Raw genomic sequence first — 22,158 nt, 5'->3', positions numbered from 1 at the left:
GTCGTATCCAAATAATTGAATCTGAATTCTGCCAAATATGAAACTTGTTACCTATCTTTCAAAATATGAATTCTACAAGAACGAGTGTCGTAATTGATCACAATTAATATGGACTTATTTACTAAGATTGATTACGTACTAGTTGTGCTATTGCTATTACAAAGATAAAAGAATATAATATAGAAAACGAGAAAAAAAAGGGACTTCGTCCAGATTTGAACAACAAACTGTATTAAGTCGCTAGAGATACTAGTCTACTATCAGGCTTCAGACCGGAATGTAGTTGAGACTGTATTTACCATCTAAGTAATTCAGATGAAATCATGCTTCTTATGTCTCTTGAACCTCCCAAGGTTCCACGCAATTGATTCCCTTAGTTTACGTTCTTTACAGCCTAAGAGTTACTTCAACATAAGTGAAGACTTTTGATACAAATCTTTCCCTAACAGATAAACCTATTTAATTTCCCTTTAGATCAATAAATCAAGACTTGGAAATCTGTTTGAAATAGACAGAGCTAGCAAACCTCACAAATCTGGAATACTTACACTCAGCTAGCTGAGAAGCCTGGATTATTAACCACCTCTCAAGAATAATCTTAAACCGATCAATAAAGAAAAGTTTTAGATATCTTGAGGGATCACAAAGTTTGAGACAGAGAGAACTTTGCGACTTTAATCTATCTCGTTCATGAAAGAGATTACTAAAACCTCGATAAAAGAAAAAACAAGATTAGGATACATGAACTATCAAAGTAAAGATAGTCGGACCTGGATTCACAAATCCCTAAGTGAAACTTTAAGTCGTAAACCTAATTATGTTTCTCATAGGAAACCTAGATTCATAGAAGAAAGACTCTAGCAAACAACTAGGACACAAAAATGTCAGGAATTGAAATTTCTAGTTGTTTGAGTCTTTCTATTTATATACTTTCAAGACTAGGGTTGCTTAGATTCAAGTTAAGATAACTTTAGATTTAGGCAAACACTTTATGAGTTAGATAAAACTCTTGTTAGAAGTTCATATAAGCATGTGAGAATTTTGTTTTGAAATTACATAGAAGAATATACATTATGGTCTAGAGTACCGGAACTATCATGGTCGATTGGTGATTTCTGATACCCAACCATCATACTCTAATCCTAGTCCGACACTGACTTAAGTATACTATAAATCAAGACTTAGTTTTGATCAACTAAAATTGACAACAAGCTTGGAATGACAAAACTTGGGAGTTTGAGCGGCTGAATTCCTTGAACTTGTTATGTATATCAATGCACAAATCCTAATCATCGTAACGTTAACGACATATTTCCTTAACCCTCATCTCAGTGTTCTGATGGCAGATGAGTCACTGACTCAATACAATGATGAGTGTTGTGATGGTATCACTGCCTGAACACTCATCACCATGTAGTCACAACATCACTGCCTCAACACATTATTTTTGTATTGTGACGGCAACACTGCCTCAACACTCATCACTTTGTTGTCACGACATCACTGCCTCAACACATCATCTTAGTGTTGTGACAACATCACTTAGTATTCACGGCGTTATTGCCTAAACTCATCTCCGTCTTCGATGGCAGAAGCATCACTACCTCAACACATCATCTTAGTGTTCTCGGCACCATCGCCTCAATACTCACTTTAGTGTTCTGACGCACTGTTTCCACCTAGGTATCCTGATTTCACCAATTCGTGATTTCAGACTATGCTTTTTCTAGTCATTACTCCTTGAACGGTCACTCGACATCGTAAGAGTATTAAGCCAAGTCAACTATAGAGCCTCTGGTGAAAATCTCATGACTAAGTTAAATTACTTGTCATTCTCCTGTTTATAAATCACCATCTAATGCTTACCACGCAACAATGTTACTGTTCCGTGCTATACATGTGATTTAATGTTCATGGTGGATTTTTGACAAAGGGTAAACAACTATTTTGCAATGTCATGTGAAGACGTGAATTTATTCATTGTTGCTCAACTTGGTGTGAAGCATGGTATCTTTACTGCTATTGGTTGAAAGCTATCTTAACTAATGGAGTGAAGATATTCAATGATTAGTCGCAATAAAACCCTAATCATGGTCGAGAAACAAATAAAATTGGAATACGGGTTAACCGTGACTGTCTAAGTTAGTCACGGCCACCCAACTTGACTGTCCTATGATCTTCCATGATAGTTTCCTGGACTCTCACTTTCCATGATCGACCAATCAGGTCTCATAGAGTTGGCATGTCACCCCTCTATTGTCTCGGCCAATCAGAACGCTTGAAGCTGACCGGACAACTTGGTAGACCATCCCTCTTTCACACCGACCAATCATATCTCTTCAACTTCATTGGCTATCCGTCATTACCTTCCGACCAATCATATCTCTTCAACTTGCTTGGACGATATCCAAAAGGTCACCCAAGGTTGGCCGAACAGCTGGGAGTAATTGTTAAAGAATTTAAGTATGAGTTATATGCCAACAATTTTGTTTGGAAGTCTAGTATAATATACTAAAAAATCACATCAATCGGATGAACTAACTCAAGCATACAACTTAAAGAGCGAGCTAGGTCATGGATGAAAACTAACAGAATTTCTCTCGAGTTTTTACTGTCGGGCTGTTTTCACCTCCTAAATGAGCTCAAAACCTATTTTTTCCCTCGTAAAAAGATAGGAAATCTCATCTAATCAGAATGGTGGGGTCAACCATCAAAATCTAAGTTCATATGAAGATTCTATAACAGTTTTAGTGAAGGGCCTCACATCTGAATTTTCTGACTACGGAATTTCACGAATTTCTTCGTACATTTACATAAATTTTCATTCACTATTTCATACAAGAGGTGTATTAATGCGATTACAAGACCATATGTCCTGCTACATATGTGTGACTACTTCCATACTCATCATATATATTTTTCTCACTCTTTCATGACCACCCATCACCTCTCGTTGATATCACGAAAAACAGTGCTTGACTTACTCAACAACCACATTCGGCATCATCTGTTCATCCAAGCATGCCAACACAGGTGGACATAACATACTCTTACGAATTTTCATACTCATCAGTCAGGTGTGGTGAGTCACTAGTCAACCTAGTCATACGGGTCACCTTCAACTTAACCTAGTCATGCAGGTCGAGTTCACATAATATTAATATTTTCTACCAAAAACACTCTAGACATCTACAATGTCATACATGAGAGATGTTCATCAGGGTATTTGTATGGCAATCTACATTATGTGGTGTGCAACACATATATAATTAGAAAGTGTCAGGAAAGGTGGACAGTTAACAAGAGTGGAGGGGTAGCGAATGAGCAACCGTACAGTCTTCCCTAAATAACAGGGACACAGTTTCAGCATTTCACCACGATTTCCACCTTCTCACTCCTTTACGACTTCCACTTCCTATGAGATCAGGGTATACAGTGATGACTCGATATAATTAGATTTTCAGTATATCTAACAAGGAGGATCATCACAAGTATCTAGAAATAGAGAGAACACACCACTTATCGCCTGCAAGAAAGTTCTATCTCCGATATACAGTCATACACCATCACACCTCACAGAGTATACCACTTTGATCCCAACGCTTCCTCGACTTCCCTCCCTAAGACTAATCCTTCCCCTTCCTTTCTGACCGAAGCAAGACTGGAACGGTCATTTCTTGGTTTAGGCCAGAATAGATTGATCTCTCAAATATAAAATACTCCCGTGCAGTACATTTGTTTAGAGTTTAGACTCGTTTCTCGTCAACCTACCTCATTTCACCATTTTTAACAGAATCAATTTTTATCCATAAACAAGATAAAAGGAATCAAAGGATATATTTTAGGATTGCTCCCTTAAATAAGGATCTTAACTAGGACAGATCCTAAGGATCTCTAGTAGGACGAATCCCTTACCAAGGATCTCTATTAGGACCAGTCCCAAGGATCTTTACCAGGACTAATCCTTAGGTTAACCAAAATAAGACATTTTGGATTTGGTTGTCATCTTAGGGTTTGAATATCTATCAAAAATGAGGTTTGGTTAATATGGAAGGTACATATGATGTTGACATAGTATTTAAACATGTGGCAAATTTTTCTTGATAATCAAGGTGTGATCCCGAACCGAAAAAATCTAAATATCTTTTTGTTATTCATAATTTATGCCCTATTAATATCCCAGTGGATAAGCATATCTCTGGATGCTACATTAGTAATTATATGTTATATGCTAGCTAATATTAGTTGTCATCTAAGAGATATTTTGGTATATGTGTTGGATTACAGTTGGAATATTAAAAAACCAAAAATAAACATATTACATATCTTTATTTTGGGATTTGGTAATTCCTTTTTGTCCTAACTACACTGGTCATTAAAAATAGTAAAACTTGTAGTTCTTACAAAATTATCTCTTGGACATACTGAACTAACCGGTTGTATGGGAAGTCCACTGGAGTATTCTTATAATACTCATTCGAGAGGAGAGTATCCTAATTAGGTAAAAATCTCTAATATGCGTCGTGAGATTAAAGAATCACTAGTGTTACCATTGGTGCGAAATTAGAATCGTATTGTTATTTTAGTTTTCGATAATTGATTTGATTGACTAGTAGTAAAGTTGAACCTTGATAGATCTAGTTTGTTTATTCTGTGATCCTTCTCTTCTGATATAAGGTCACTCGAACTAGTTCAAGGAACAATTTCAAATGTTCTCTATTTCTTCTTGATATGAAGATAAGACTTCTCATCATCAATTGTTAACATACTCTGTTTTGTATGTGATCAATCATTAGTGGAGTCAAGTTGTTTGTGCATGTGCTTTAAAGATTGAAAATTGAAGACGATTTTTTTTTGTTGGTATTATGATCTTTGTGATAACTTCATGCACACTTGATTGACTGGGATCCAACAAGCTTGTTTATCTCGTATAGATTTTTTAAGCTTTTTGCATGTTTCTCTCTTTAATCTACTTTGATAGTTTGTAACTAAAACTGATTATTCCGGTAATCTTGATCTAACCAAACAAAGGAGTTATATTCATTATACAGAAGAATATTTGTACTCAATTATATCTCTTAATTTGTTGATCTGGGAGATTGATAGAGAGGTTACTAAAACAGATTAGTCATTTGTTGTTTTGGATTATGATCCAAAGTAGTCGAGTTAATAAAGTTTTCACAACAGGTGAAGCGACTTAAGATAGTGGATTCTATCTTGAGATTGATATGATCAGACCAGATTGGTTGTAGGCGTAGGAATACTGAAGGAAATAAGTAACTTGGAGTTAGTTTACTTGGTCTCAACTATACAAAGTTGTAGTAGTATTTGTACAGTGGATTAACTATGAGATTATTCAAAACTTAAATAAGTTCCCGGGTTTTTATGCCTTGCAGTTTTCTTCGTTAAAAAAGTCTTGTGTGTTATGTGATTTACTTTTACTTTCACATTATATTGCTTTGTCTTTATATTTAAAGTACACTTGTACGTTAATCAACACTTGGTTTGTACATCCTGTTTAAAGTAATCTCCCTGACAATGCTTGTTTGTATTAAATTACAGAAGGTGTGTCTTGTGTAGGTTGATATTAAAAAGATTTTGGTGTACGTGGTATCCTCGTCATTTCATTTTTTGATTTCTATCAATTAAGTTTCCGATCTCAAATTTCGAGAATTTAGAAGAATAATAAAAAAAAAAATCTGGATAACAAGAACTGTCAGGTAAAAGATTGTCATATCGGGCTTCATGAACCCCTTACTGAAGTCTTTCAAATTCGTAACCTAATTATGTTTCTTCTTGGTTTTTAAAGGACGACTCTAATCTGCAACTGGGACATAAAAGTGCTGGGATTAAGTTTATAATGTGCAAGGAGTCCTTTATTTATATTGATGAACAACCTTGGTAGCTTATAAACAATACTAAGTTCGTGAAATATTGGTGCCTCTTACTTCTCGGCTTCCCTGGAAAATATACTCTCTTTTTTTCTAACCTGTCCTGTTATAACAACATCATCATCGTCATAGTGTGCATCGAGCAACCATGATTGCCAAACTACGGATCCAAGTGACACCCTCAAATCAATTTGTCGCTTACCTTTGTTTGCATAATATTTTTCAGCATCTGTTTGGGCGTACCCTATTTATATTCTGTTGTAAAAATATTTATTGTCGGGTACAAATCCCCCTCTTAAATATTCATTTCTTCAATAATGGTTGTGAATTGCGGCAATAAATATAAAACCAATACTCTAATATCATCCATATCGCTTTAATATTGATGTACCCCATTTCTAACCTTGTCCAAGTAGTATAACAACCTCCCATAGCAAAGAGATCTCTAATTATATCTGAAAAGTTATTCAAACTATCAAAATATCCCAAAACAATCGACCAAGCTTTTGAAACGCTAGATGAAGTGTTTCTTAAGAAAACTTGACCAATAACCCAATAAGAAAAATCCTCGTCGATACCTCTGAGTTGTCATAGTTGTCTATTCCTTTCCAACTTTTTATATAAGATACAAGGTGAGAGAATAGATACAACCTAGGAATGACTATCCTAAGGTACTTGAACTGCTTTATCTTCGGGAGCTTAGGTTTTATCTTGGGGAATCGCGACTAGATGTTGTAAGTTGGTAATCACACCGCTGAAGTACAATGAGTCAAAACTTTGACAAACACTTTTCGATAACCTCTGATTAAAATTTATGGGATCACCTTTGCATATTGGAATTCCCGTCAACATTATAAAGTCTAAAGGTATCAACTATATTCCGAAGCTCAGATGAAAAAATTTAGTGGTATTCCACCACCTAGGTATAAGAGCACTTATTAATCGCATATCAGAATTCTTAAATTGGAATGAAAAAATTTAGGAAAATCCACAATTTTCAAGTACTCGATATGCAGATCGTCTTCGAGCAACAATTTCGCAGTAATCATTCATCTTTCCGCAACTAATGATCGTCTTCATTTTTGGTGCTTTTTTTACCGAATATACGACCGTCTCTACCAATTTAGACAATTGAGGGAATTTGGGCACTTCCATGATATAAGCTACTGAACAAATATATAAGATTTTGTCACATCTACAATTACAATATATATGACACTTACAAATTTTTGTACAATGCCAAATAAGTTCTTATCTCAAAACCTGGTTTAACAAGGCATTAAACACGCACCATCATTAACAATTGTAAATTACTAAAAGATTGCAACTATCATTATTGTAGGATCTGTCTCGTCTATTTACTCAAAAACAGACACAATAAAAAACACATAAAAGAATACAACCAGCAAACAATGAACCAAACCAAGAGAATAAGAAAACAAAGCAAGACACGGAGATTTATAGTGGTTCGGCGTACCTACGTCCACTGTGATAATGATGATACATGTATTAAAAGATCTGAAGAACAATTACAAGAACCCTTTAGCCCTTCCTGTTTTCTCTAGTCTCACAACCCTTGCAAGAGTAAAACTCTCAATATTGTGTAAACCTACGACTAAAAGAAAAAACTCTCAACTGTGAGTTTACTCCTAAAGACTTCTAGCCTATTTATACTTGACAGAACTTGCAACCAAGTATAATTCTTGCTGCCCAAGTTCTAAAAGCTTCATAAGTCTAGAATCCTACAGGTTTCCTAATCTTGGAAATACTTGATTACAAGACTTGGACATTTGCAGACCACCGTTATTGTACAAAAGATTATTAACAAATATTATAAATCTCCACCTTTGTTGATAATCTCTAGCTTACCTTATTTGTTCTTCACTTCACCTACATTATTCCACCATATTGCACCTTACGGTGCCTACACTGATAAAGTATTGATTAAGTTCAAATATTGATAGAACTTACTCAATGGTACCAACTTCGTCGGCATGTATGCAGGATTGTCCTTCGTGTGAATTTTTGGTACTGAAAATTCTCCACCTTTTATATTTTCTCGCGCAGAATGATACCGAATACTGATATGCTTTGCCCTTCCGTGAAAATCTTCATGCTTCAATAATTCTATAGCACTTTGACTGTCACAATGCACATCAATGCATTCTTGTTTGACTCCAAAATCCTTAACCAATCCTTTAAAACAAATTGCTTCCTTTATGGCTTCATTTATAGCTATCAGTCCAGCCTCGATTGAGCTACAACTGATTGTAAACAAGACCTCCAGATTATATGATTGTTAGCCAATGTAAACACATATCCCGTTATTGATCTGAAATGATCTACATCACCTTCATAATCACCATCTGCATACCCACAAACTTGGGGTTCTACACCAGCAACCTGTTGGTAAACTAAACCAACATTTACTGTTCCCTTCAGGTATCTCAGTATGCCCTTTACAGATTGCCAATGTTTTTTCCCTGGATTTTCCATAAATATACTAACAACACCAACTGCATGTTCAATGTCTGGTCGAGTACAGACAATTGCATACATTAAACTACCGACTGCACTCGCATATGGAACACGAAACATATACTCTTCATCAACTTCAGTACTTGGTTTCATATTCACGGACAACTTCAAATGCCTACCTAAAGGTAGACTCATAGGCTTTGAATCTTGTACTCCAAACCTCTCTAGAACCTTTTCTAGATATTGCTTTTGTGCAAGACACAATCTGCCATTTTTTCCGTCCCTTCGAATTTCCATTCTAAGTATTTTCTTAGATGCTCCCAAATCTTTCATTTCAAACTCCATACTTAATTGAGATTTTAACTTCTCAATATCCATCATACTCTTCGCAGCAATGAGCATATCATCCACGTATAGGAGTAGAAAGATCAAAAACCATCTTGTAACTTCTTTGTATATACACAACTATCATAAAGACTATGTTTGAACCCTTGTTATTTCATAAATGTATCAAATCTCTTATACTATTTTCTAGGCGATTGCTTGAGCCCATACAATGATTTTTTTAATTTGCATACATATTCTTCTTTACCTGCAACAACATATCCTTCGGGATGTGACATATAAATGTCCTCTTCCAAAGTACCATGTAAGAATGTTGTTTTGACATCGAGTTGCTCCAACTCTAAGTCATAGGATCCCATTATAGCTAACAAGGTACGGATTGAAGTGTGTCTTATAACCGGAGCATATATTTCATTGTAATCAACACCTTCCCTTTGTGCATAACCTTTAGCTACCAAATGCGCCTTATACCGCATGCTATTTGTACCAGGAATTGCTTCCTTCTTTGCAAATACCCACTTGAAACCAATTGCTTTACTTCCCTTAGGCAACTAAACTAGTTCCCAAGTTTCATTCTTGTGTAGAGAATTCATTTCTTCTTCCGTAGCTGCTTGACATTTTTCAACATCAGAATCTTTCATCGCTTCTTGAAAAGTGCATGGCTCATCACCATAATCCATAAAACCAAATGCTACATAACCATCCATCCATGCCGGTGGCTTCTTGTTGCGTGGTTCTCTATTGTTTGCTAAAGATATGATTTCTTCTTGTTGTTGCTCTTCATCTTGAACCTCCTCCTCAACTGCACCCTCTTGAGATGTAGAATCAATTTGAAGAATTTATTTTTCCTCCCAAGACTCACCATTATCTACCTCCACCTGAGTTATAGTTTCTTTTCTAGGGTGTAACAAAGATTTTTCATCAAAAATAACATCCCTGCTAATAACAGCCTTGTGACTTTCTTCGCACCACAACTTGTAACCCTTGACTCCATCTTCAACTCCAATGTATATGGCCTTCTTCGCTCTAGGATCTAACTTACTCTCTTTAATGTGATAGTAAGACGGGCATCCAAAATCTCTAATGGAATCATAATTAGCAGGTGTACTTGACCATACCTCCATAGGTGTCTTCAACTCAATAGAAACTGATGGTGATCTATTAATGAGATAGCACGCCATATTTACCACCTCAACCCGAAATTCTTTATCCAGTCCAGCGTTGGATAACATGCACCGCGCTCTCTTCATAAGGGCACAATTCATCCGCTCCGCTACCCGTTTTGTTGAGGTGTCTTTCTCACTGTCCAATGTCTAACTATGCCTGCACTTTGACAATACTCCTTTAGTGGGTCGTTCTTGTATTCCCGACCATTATCAGACCGTAGTCGCTTCACCTTCTTGTCTGTCTGGGTTTCTATCATAGTCTTTCATATCTTAGATCTTTCGAAAACTTCATCCTTCGTATTCATAGCATACAACCACACTCTTCTTGAAAAGTCGGCAATAAAAGAGACAAAGTACCTCCTTCCTCCTTAGAAGGACCCCATACATCAGTATATATATAATCCACAATACCCTTAGTACGATGGATTGCTTTACCAAACTTCACCCTATGTTGTTTTCCATAAACACAATGCTCACAGAAATATAGTTTATCTTTCTTCAACTTGTCAAGCAGGCCTTGCTTGCACAAAATCTCTAGTATTTTCTCGCTTATATGCCCCAGCCGCATATGCCAAAGTTTCGAAATACTAAAATCTTCATTATTCTCGACCCCAACATAAACTCCATCTACTACTGTACCACCTTGTAAGAAATATAAATTTCTTTCCCTCTTAGCTTTAATTACCAATTCGGAATCTGAACTTAAAACCTTTGTAAATCCACCTTCCATTACAATACGGTAACCTTTGGACTCTAAAGTACCGAGTGATATCAAATTCTTCTTCAACTCAGGAATATGCCTTACCCCAGATAAAGCGTATACTTTACCTTCATGATTTTTGATTTTAATTGTTCCAATCCCAACTACACCACAAGCATAATTATTTCCAAGTAGTACACTACCACCTCCTACAGATTCATAAGAAGTAAACTAGTCCTTATTTGGACTCATATGATATGAACAAGCTGAATCAAAAATCCATACTTCATTATGATCACCACATATAACTGTTAGCACTTCTCCCATTTCAGAACCTTCTTCAGTTATCCCTGCTTGTGAACTTGACTCACGATTGTCCTTAGCTTTAAGCTCTGGACAATCTCTCTCCCAATGCCCTTCTTTGTGACACCAATAACATTTAGACTTCCCTTTGGTTTTTCCCTTAAACTTGGATTTATTATTTCCAAGTTTCTTCCCATTCTTCCCATTGTTTACATATAACCCTACAACTTGATCACTTTCCATTGCATCCTTCTCACCGAACTCATCACTTAATAAACACAATAATTACATCATCTCGTTTGATAGTATCCTTTGATGCCAATGTACTTTGTATCAACTATCATATGTATCCGGAAAAGAACACATTAGTAGCATAGCTTGGTCTTCGTCTTTAACAGTTTCTCCAACATTCATCAATCCAGTCATTAACTTATTGAAGTTATTAATGTGTTCGTTAACAGACGTACCTTATTTGAATCAGAATCGATACATTTGTTTCTTTCGAAACAATCTACTTGTGAGAAACTTTGTCATGTACAAACCCTCCAATTTCGTCCACAAAGATTTTCATATTTTTCAGACATAACATTATACATGACCTCCTTGGCTAAACACGAACGAATTGCAGCACAAGCCTGCAAATCATATTCTTCCCATTCATCATCATCTGCCATATCCGCTGGCCTGTCATCCTTCAAGGCTCTATGCACACTTTGTTGAATCAGTGCATCCTTTATCTGAACTTGCCAAAGTCCAAAATCTGTCCTTCCGTTAAACTTGTCCACATCGATCTTAATGGTCACATACTTTGTTGTTGGAGTTTTTGTTGTTGATGGTACTGCTCCTGATGGTCGTGTCATCTCTAACCACGATTAAAACGTCCTCTTTGAGTAAACAAAACCAGATAAGTTGGCTCTGATGCCACTTGTAGGATCTGTCTTGTTTATTTACTCAAAATCAGACACAAGAAAACACACAGAAAATAATACAGCCAGCAAACAATGAACCAAACCAAGAGAATAAGAAAACAAAGCAAGACACAGAGATTTATAGTGGTTCGGCGTACCTACGTCCACTGTGACAATGATGATACCTTTATTAAAAGATCTGAAGAACAATTACAAGAACTCTTTAGCCCCTTCATGTTTTCTCTAGTCTTACAACCCTTGTAAGAGTAAAACTCTCAATATTGTGTAAACCTACAACTAAAAGAAAAGACTCTCAATTGTGTGTTTTCTCCTAAAGACTTCTAGCCTATTTTTACTTGACAAAACTTGCAGGCCAAGTATAATTCTTGCTGCCCAAGTTCTAAAAGCTTCAAAAGTCTAGAATCCTACAGGTTTCCTAATCTTGGAAATACTTGATTACCAAGACTTGGACACTTGCAGACCACTGTTCTTGTACAGAAGATTATTAACAAATATTATAATTATCACTATGAAATTTAACCATGTCCATCAACAAATCATTAAATAAGAATTTTCTCCTCTTCAAATCCACACAAATCATGAACTAACTATAGTACATTCATTCAATTCATGTTATTTATTGAAACACTTTATAACAATCCTATCAATTTAAGAAGAAAAAAAAATAGAGTTTAAGTTTTATTAATACCTTTGATTATTAAGTCTCCTCAAAACCTTTTGCAACTAACAAATGAAAGGCCAGAGAACAAACCAAATCAAGGAATCCGAAGGAAATAACGGGAAGAGAGAAAATTTGGGAAGAACTTGGTGTTTTCATTTGGTCACCACGAAACACATTTGAGGAAATAACACTGAACCAAATTCTTTTTTAGGTTTTGAAGTAAGTTTGAACCGAACAATGGTTGTCCATTTCAATGGAGGTTGACTAATCAAGATAGCCAGAAAGGTTAACGAATATCCATTTCAATAGAAACGGGTAATGGTCGCTCGTTTTATGCGGAGCGACTTTTGGTTGTCCGTTTTATGCGGAACGACTTATGATTGTCCGTTTTAGAGCAAGTCTTATGGTGGAATCCATCTTATTCCAAGTGTGGAAAAATTATGGAATGTCAAGTCTAGTGGCTTCCAAATTGGTGTTTTCCATGAAAAATCCAAGCAGTGTTTCATGGTTTCGTGGAAGGTCCCGTGGAATCCATATGAGCGTTAATCAAATTAGCGTAAAACGCTATTCAGAATAACGCACTAGAAGATTAGTATTTTTGTTGTTCCACCCAATGTAGTTAATATCGGATATCGGTTCATCCCGGCCGGGACCGATACACTGGTACGATTTTATATCGGGGATATTATCGTTGAAATATGGGTATAATATCGGTTCTAGATTTAGAGACTATAATTTTATATTAAACATTTTCTCCACACATTTTCGGATAAGATATAATAGATAACATCAATTTTATCAAAAATACAAAAGAGTAACTTTAGTAACTTGCTTCGAGAGCTACATGCACCTCTACTACCACCTGGAAGACTTTCTTCACCAAAATTACCCTTAAACTTTATAGAAAACGACCAATATCGTCTCATATCGGGAAATGTAGGAAAATTTCGTATTGACCGATACGGCCGATATTTGACCGAAACGGCAGATATTCGAACGATACGGCCGATATTATCGGGCGAATATCGTATCCCCGATATCCTTCTTATCGTATCGTTCTGGGCCGATATCCGAAATATCCCCGATATATCGGCCGATACCGCCGATATTGACTACATTGGTTCCACCACTACACTTGCACTTCCATCCACAATTCCAAATATTGAGGTGGCGCGGAAGATGGAGATGGAATGTTCCACCATGAAACCTGCTCTTACTGCTGACCATTGTCTTTCTACGATGAAAACAGAGAATTATCACCAGGGCCAAGCTCTTTCCCAAGCCTAAGTAAAAGTGAAAAGTGATTTAGGAATTGATTGGGAAGAGCCATAAATTAGGCTCTAGGATTCCCCCACTTGTTTTCTTTACTTGTTTTTCTTGACCTTTTGTACTCACCTTGTTACTTTTGTCTAGCAAAATTTAAGGACGTATTTACAGCTAAATTAGCTAGTTTCAGTAACAGAGAAGAGAGAGAGACAGAAAGAGAGAAAAAGAAAACTCTTCTTCTTCTTCGTCTTCTCCAAATCTCCACTCTCATCTCTGTGTTTGTCTCCATAATTATCAAACATCCATAGTCTTTTATCTTTCTTCTCCTTGGAATAACCAAAAGCCCCAACCAAAAAGTAACACATTATTATTATTTCTTTGTTAAATGCAACATGTTAACCTTCTTATTAATTACACCCATCCAAGAATACTGCTAAGCTCAGGGGTTTATAGAGTGAAGTAGAACACTACTACTTCCAGTACTACTACAAATCACAACTTCACAACTCACATTAACTCAAAACCCCTTCACCATGTTGTTCATCACTAGCAACTACATTCTCTGTACTTCACTTCTCCTTACTCTATTTACCCACACTCTAGGTTCTACCCGCTTCAATCTTTCACTTCCTCATCAACATCCTTACCCTGAATCAGTTGTTCAAGAACTTCAAAGGTAAAAGAATTATTTTCTTGGGTTTTCATTTTTCCCCCCAGTTTCACGTTTTCTAATCTGGGTTTTCACTATGTTTTGCAGGAAAGTTAATGTGTCAGTTCATAGGAGGCAAATGTTGGGGGTTTATGACAAGGGTCAGTCATCATCATCATCCTCGTCCTCGTCTTCATCATGTTTGACAGGTAACCCAATTGATGATTGTTGGAGATGTGATACAAACTGGCAAGCAAATAGGCAGAGATTAGCAGATTGTGGTCTAGGGTTTGGTAAAGATTCATTAGGTGGAAAAGGAGGTCAGATCTATATAGTTACAGATTCATCAGATAGTGATCTTATTAACCCTAAACCAGGTACACTAAGATATGGAGTTATCCAGACAGAACCACTCTGGATTATCTTCTCAGGTCCTATGCAAATTAAACTTAAAGATGAGCTTATAATCAACAGTTTCAAAACACTGGATGGCCGCGGTGCAAATGTACACATTGTTGGTGCTGGTTGTATTACATTGCAGTATGTTAGTAATATTATCATTCATAACATTCATATTCACCATTGTTATCCTTCATCCCCTGGTAATGTACGTTCCAGTCCGGATCATTACGGTCGAAGAACTAAATCTGATGGGGATGGTATATCTATATTTGGAGCTAGGAAAATTTGGATTGATCATTGTTCATTGTCTTACTGCAAAGATGGTTTGATTGATGCTATAATGGGCTCGACTGGGATTACAATTTCGAACAACTATTTCTCACATCATAATGAAGTTATGTTACTAGGTCATCAAGATGATTATATGCCTGATTCAGGAATGCAAGTAACTATAGCTTTTAATCATTTCGGTGAAGATTTAGTTCAACGAATGCCTCGATGTAGACGTGGTTACATTCATGTTGTTAATAATGATTTTACGCAATGGGAAATGTATGCCATTGGCGGTAGCGCCAATCCGACAATCAATAGTCAGGGGAATCGTTACATTGCTCCTGCTAATCCTAATGCAAAAGAGGTACTACATTATTATGTTATGTCATTCCATATCATTCAAGTTGTTATTGTTTCCCTGCCCATAAGGTCGGCTAAATTTGCACGTTGAAAAATTGTTAACTTAGGTGACTAAGAGGGTGGATACAGGGGAATGGGCAGACTGGGATTGGAGATCGGAAGGAGATATAATGGTGAATGGGGCATTCTTTATACCATCAGGAGGTGGAGCTGGCCGCAGTTATGCAAAAGCATCAAGTGTTGAACCTAAATCATCTGCTCTCATAGAACAATTAACCATGAATGCAGGCGTACTTGGTGGCAACAGGTATTCTTCTCTAATCATCTTCATTTCTGTTTCAACCACTACCTCATCTGCTTCTCAGATTCTAAACACACTGCATGCGTAGTGGCAATGAACTCAGTATTTTAGAATACAAAGACTACAACGTGCAGCGCCGGAAATGCAATCTAACGGTTGGTGATATACATAAAAAATATGTTTGGATGGACGATTATAAAGAAAACATTATCAGTAGTTTATTTATGCTAGATATTACTTCTCTTATTTTATTGTGAGGAAGCAAAACGGTGCCTGCTTTGTCTTGAGAATCTGTCCCCACTAGGATTTGACCTGGTCTTTATAGTTTCCAATGGGGCTCACACCCTATAATGTTTATGTCTGTTCAAAACTGTAATCTGGAATCTGGATAACCTCAGTCCTCGATTACACTTCCAAGTTCCAACAAAACTCCCTCGATTTATAATTTCATCCCCATTAAAATATACAGTAGATATTTTGTTGGCAAACCCCATACGCGGTTGAGGCTGTAGTTTCTTGTTTGGATGGTGGTGGGGGTGTTATGGGAAAAGAAGAAGTTTTTTTTTTGGGTATGGGAATGTGAGTTGCTTTATTCTCTTGCAAGCTGCGTTCCAGCAAATAGAATGGTGGGGACAGCTCTTAAATCCACATCATTGTCCTACAACCACTGGATATATACAGGTCTGAATAGTCAGAGCTGTATAGGACTTTTTACTGTTTTGTTTGAAATGATAGGTTACCTGAAAAATGACCGGGAAAATATAGCCACCACAGTGAGACCCACTACTTTCACTTCTCTGCATGTTTATGATCTCACTTGGATAGTGTAAAGTGTAACCATCTTGGTGATAGGAATCATTTTCCTGTAATTGTGTCACAAGATTATGGCACTGTATAAAAGGAGAACTTAGCACACTCTGAGTGGAGTTTTGGAGCGCAATTGCATAAAGCTGGATAGCTTCACCTCCTAGGAGTTTAAGATCTTTAGTTATTTTAAGATGCTAATTATAAAAGTTTCTGATGATCATTTTACTTTTGACAATAGACAATCATAGCTATGCGTATGGATAGAGTGTGTAGTTCTACTTTTGAAAACGCTGGATACTTTAATTTATTATTAATCTATAAATCTGTCTTGTGTGTGTAAATAGAGAGAATGGGGATAGTGGACCTAGTGATGGTGGGGGCGGATATTATGGTGGCGGCGGTGGCGGTGGGAACAATGGAGCAAGTGGATTCTTCGGGATGATCTTTGGAGCTGGAATTGGCGCAGCTCCCTCTTCATCTCCTCCGCTAATGACGGTTTTAATGATAATAATGTCTTCTTTCCTTTTGATAATTTTGTCTACCACTAGGCGACTTGGTTTTTGGTTACTAGTACAACTATAGCAGTATATTATTGAAACAAAAATCCAAAAGAAAAAGGAGAGTAGATCATATCAAGTTTTTCTTTGTCTCTGAGGGTTAAACAAATTTAATCCTTTTGTCTAAGCATGATAGTTTTAGAATCATTGAGCATATACTATTATTGACCTTTTGGAAATCATGTACATACACATGCAGTGGGCCCAAACTGCAATTAGAGAAACATTTTTTAGGGTTCGTTTTGGTACTCTCCAACTATAGCCGTTGAGAGGAGCCGGTAATAGTAGTAGATGGATGTGTGGTTGAGCTGGATTAGATCCGCTGTCAGTGTCAAAGAGGGCCTCTTTCATATCTTTTTCTCAATTTTCTGTCATCAAGATCTCTTTCCAGCCTTATGTTAATGTCTAGGAAGATGGTTAACTCTTTGTATGATCTGGTATAGAGAGAACATGGGTTTGTTTTTGCCAATTCGGTTTCACACTTTGCTTACACAAAATTGCCAATCCTATCTCCCCTCCCATGCTATACCGTTCAAATGTCTCTCTCTTGATTTTACCCAAATCTTGTTTCTCTTTCAATGTTTACGTCTGATTTAGCTTTTTCTGATTATAACGGTTTAAAATTGTCACTACCGTACCCACTTCCACCAATATTTTTCTCTCGTCTAGCTGTTTAGCAACCATCATGAATAAGTTTATTACACTGCATAGTTTGTTCCGGGGAGTACCTAAACCCAAAATCTCTAGTCCAACTCCAACTAAGGTTTATGGACATGGATCGGGACGGTGACGGCCGAGTATACATGTCTTGTCCTGATTTCCATCACTGATGGGAGATTTTAAGGGGAATTTAGGCTCATGCCCAAGTTTTCAGGTCCAACGAGAAAAAAGATTATTCCTAAGCTATAATTAATTAAAGTAATGAAAAAAGAAAAAGAAGTTATTTCATAGGGGTATCGGTCTGTTGTTTTACAAAAACGTGTGGTGTTGAAACACATCCATGACGATAAAATAATAAGTAGTTGGACGGTTAAGAGCCCTTGAGAGGATGAAGGGAGTAGTGGTCATACAATCTTCCTGACATGGAAGACACCGACTTCACCACAACTCCATGATCATCATGTCGCTGTCTCTTCACAACTTCCAAAGATTACGAGAACTTAATGTGTATCTATAACTGTAAATGAATGACTTCATCTATTCAGAATGATATCTCGGAGATAATCAGATTTACAGTCATAAATCCAATCTTCACCATAGTTCACCAACTCCACACTGCAATTTTTTTTGGTAAGTCTTGATCTTTATTCCCCTTTTACCAATCCATACTTCTTCGGTTGCTTTAATAAGTAGAAGTAGTCTTGTCTAGCGATAATTTTATTTGTTAAGGTGTTCGTCAAAAAACTTCAAAATTAAGACACTTACGGAGAATGACTGTAGATTCTTCATACAAATTTCGACTTGAGTCCCCGACCCAACTTTGAAGATAAGAGGATAAGCTTTTTTTTGTTTTTGTTTTGAAGCATGCATATATTATAAAAAACCAATTAAATTGTTATTACATGTGGGAAGGTGACTCCCCTAGGTCGCTTAATAGAATTCGGTTAATAAAACTGGGTTCGCTTGGTCCCATATTGTTGTTGAGTAGTTTCTGGTTTGGCTACCGTCTGCTGCTTAGTTTGCAAGCCCGTATGCTGCTTGGTTTCCTTCCCTTTAATTGTGTTGAATAGCACAGAATGGAATTTGACGCAAAAAAGAATGACTCAATTCTGACTTCGTTAATTCAGTCAAACCCGCGTATACTTCTGAATTCATACATCCGTATAAAACTTCATGAGTTTTTCAGATAACACTTACTTCGATGCTGAGGCCGTATCTCGTAGATCACTTGTCCGTGTGAGGCACCCTTTTGATATGTTATAGTAGAGACATATGAAAACATATTTGCTTCATAGAGTACCCTTGAATTCCTTACATATTATTGCTAGTTGTCAGGTTCGCCCTGGAATGTGTGACTGTCTGTTTTTGAAAAGAGTCCTTGTTTCATTTGAATTCTTGATACGTTTGGACTTTTAGGAAGCGATTCTTGGCTTGTTATGAACTCATTACCTCTCTTTGATTCAGGAAGGGTCGTTCCATGGCTTAGCCTTCTTTGGAGGTAGATTCATCCCAGGTCTTAATTGTATGTTTTTCACCATTTTGTTGATTTAAAAAGAGATAAGCTTGAATGAATCCACATGAACTCCTTAAAGGGTGAGTTCAGTTTCTCAACGGTGAGACGAGAATTGGGTATCCTTGTATTTTGCTCATGCAGCCTGAAATAGAATATAAGCAAACCATAATCACAAACCCTATATATACACCTTGTTTCCTCACTTTTTTTTAGTATACTTCGTCTAAGTCCTTATCTTTTTTGCAAAGTCATATGTTGATGTAGAGACGACCATCCCTCCCAGTAGACATGAGCTACAAGATGGATGAATATGACGCAGTCCCCAACAAGCAACGATTCATATACTGTAGAGCTTCAAGGAAGAAAGTTGAAGCCCGAGGAATGAGGAAACCCTAGCTTGTTCTGCAACATATGTGAGTAGGTGAAAACCCTTAGTTAAGTTTGTAATAGGAAATTATGTCTGACGCGACACTCATTCCGGAGGTTGTAGATATTCGTTTGGCGTCTGATTTTAGCGGTTGATCCCAACTCTCGAAGAGAAAAGACCCCCATTTCATTTATTACAGAAAAATCCGGATTTCAAACCTATTTGGTCGGTAAGAAGCGTGCAGATCCGAACTCAGTAGATATCCATATAATTTCAGCAGCAACATATTTCAGTGTATCGACCAAATCTCTTATATTGCGTCTTGGGTTGTTGAGCCCTTTTAATGCGACAACATGAAAAATATTTTTTTACTAAGAGTGCATTGTCTAATTCTCTATCCATTAGTCCCAGTTCGTCAAGTTAACATGAAGATGTGTGAGGCACGTCTGAGTAGAGGAGAAGTTACATACTCTTCTTGACCCAACACAAACCTTAGTTTGTATCATGCGTTTTTCTAGATTATAGGGAGACCTTGAATATTTTTTTTTTCTTCCAATTGGTACAGTCCTTGGTGTATTCATCTTTAGATACAAAAATGTAAAATATCTTTTAGTGAAGAAACAATTATGATTTGTATTTTCATATCTTTAGTTCGCATCCGGATGTAGTTGCGGTTGCTAAACACATAGAAGATTTTGGCGTTAACGAATTCGACGACATTGGAGAGAGATAAGACTTTGATCTCTAGGGTCACATATGGGTGCCTCTTACCATCATTGGTCTTCTAGTCCCCAGGCGGTATCCTTTTGTACGTTGTGATTTGGATGCGAAGACAGAAGCATGTCGCAAATAATCGTGTTGAATGCACTTGGTTGTTTCAAGTCATAAAAATGATTAACTTGAAATATTTTTGATTCTTCACATTCTATAGAGAATCTGTATTGATGGTTTCCAAGTTTGCTATATGAGGATTGGATATGTGGGTCTCCTTATGTTGGACAAGAAGATGTCTGACTTATGGTTCTTCGCTAGTTCCCAGCTTGATGTATGTCTAGGGGTTCTTATTCATTAAAAATAAGTAGGACCTATATAGTGCTCGAGATTGAGTCTTCAAGGAGGGAAATTGATACTCTACGGGTAGGAGAAATCTTAAAGAGGCATGTCGAGTTTTCGGTCGCGTAGTCAAGACGCAGCTGTTGTTAACTTGTTATGCCTCAGCTGGATATTTTGACAAGGACCCATATGGACTTTGCAGTAAATTATCTGTTGAGACCCATCTTTCTTCTAATAGGTGATCAGTCGAACTTGAGAATAGTAGACGTGCTACAGAACTAGTACAATAGTGAATGCGTTCTAGGTTTAACAATGTAAGGGATGCGCTTCAAGGCTAACAAAACAACTGATTTGCATTGAGGTTATTGACGAGGGAGTTCTTGAAAAGTCTGCAAGGTATATTCCGACTCCGTAACATGGTGTCTTGATCATAGGATCCGTAAGTTATCGCGTTACAACTTTCTTCGAATATCACGTCTAACTCTAATAAACGTGGGTGGCCTGACAAGCTGGCCTTTTCAAGAGAATATACTTTGAAAGAGAGAACTGATGGAAGTCTTCCGAATGATTATTTTATAGCTGGATCATCAAGAGCTACGGTCTTGAATCCTCCTTCCCATGTTTACTTTAATGACACTAGCTGGTTGTGGCTGCATGTCGAATAGTGGAGTCTTTATCGAAATAGTTTTCCTCACAAGTATCACTGCAGATTTCTTTTCCCTTCAAAGGTTCAGTTGTAAATATATTATCTTTCACATTCTTTCCTAAATTGAGGTCTCATCGGTAGATGTACTGGATATTCGCGGGTCCATATGAGTTGGAGGCTCATCGGACTTGGTCATTGTAGGTACATATTTCATCTTCCGCCACGTGTCCACAAAGACACACGTGGAGGGCATGCGGCTGAGAACATCAAGATATGATATCATACGTGGACAGCCAAGAGACGCGCCTTATCAAGATAGCGTCGCCACCCACCAGATCCAACGGTAGGGGATCGAGGAAGACAGAAACACTAGAACACTGCGAACCACTGAAGGATAACCCGAGATTCACTTTATCCTATCCCCAGAAAGATCTAAGATCTACGGCTGGGGATAGTCAGACTGACGCAGACAAGACAGGGGCAGAGGACAACTGTCTACTGCGGACAGACATCTCAACTACCCGCATTAAATACCCTCAAACAACATACGTGTCAGTCAGCCTGTGGAGGAAGCGCAGATAGCACTTAATATTCAAACGGAACACGCAGAGAAGACCAAGAACACGAAGACCTCTGCGTAAGCGGCACAAGACACAAGAGGATAAGGTTATAACGGGCTTCAGAAGTGAACCCCATGGAACCACCCTATAAATACCCCTCTCTCCCAAGTGAAGAGGGGTGAGAAGGGGGGGGGGGGGACATTGAGAGGAGAGAGACAGAGAAATAGAGAAAGTGTAAGTGAGGTTCCTCCTGCTACGCAGGCTTATATTA

The 22,158-nt window shown here is 37.3% G+C and overlaps 1 protein-coding gene across 1 annotated transcript; it reads left to right on the top strand.

Annotated features, from left to right (window-relative positions):
• The first annotated feature begins 13,881 nt into the window (after positions 1–13,881).
• Positions 13,882–17,176, top strand: LOC113309784 (probable pectate lyase 12). The gene is made up of 4 exons (XM_026558296.1): positions 13,882–14,415; positions 14,497–15,427; positions 15,531–15,730; positions 16,876–17,176. Exons 1-4 carry the CDS (start codon positions 14,273–14,275, stop codon positions 17,111–17,113), a joined length of 1,512 nt encoding a protein of 503 aa, XP_026414081.1. The 5' UTR covers positions 13,882–14,272; the 3' UTR covers positions 17,114–17,176.
• The last annotated feature ends 4,982 nt before the right edge of the window (positions 17,177–22,158 follow it).

Source organism: Papaver somniferum, chromosome 9 (genome assembly GCF_003573695.1).
Source record: "Papaver somniferum cultivar HN1 chromosome 9, ASM357369v1, whole genome shotgun sequence".
Classification (NCBI taxonomy): domain Eukaryota; kingdom Viridiplantae; phylum Streptophyta; class Magnoliopsida; order Ranunculales; family Papaveraceae; genus Papaver; species Papaver somniferum.
This window is presented reverse-complemented; position numbering and strand designations above follow the sequence as displayed.

Bases quoted from the DNA above. Each gene is read 5' to 3' on its own strand.
- LOC113309784 (XM_026558296.1), top strand. From the start codon at position 14,273: ATGTTGTTCATCACTAGCAACTACATTCTCTGTACTTCACTTCTCCTT. The intron at 14,416-14,496 runs GTAAAAGAATTA...TATGTTTTGCAG, and splicing joins GTTGTTCAAGAACTTCAAAG to GAAAGTTAATGTGTCAGTTC. The intron at 15,428-15,530 runs GTACTACATTAT...TTGTTAACTTAG, and splicing joins CTAATCCTAATGCAAAAGAG to GTGACTAAGAGGGTGGATAC.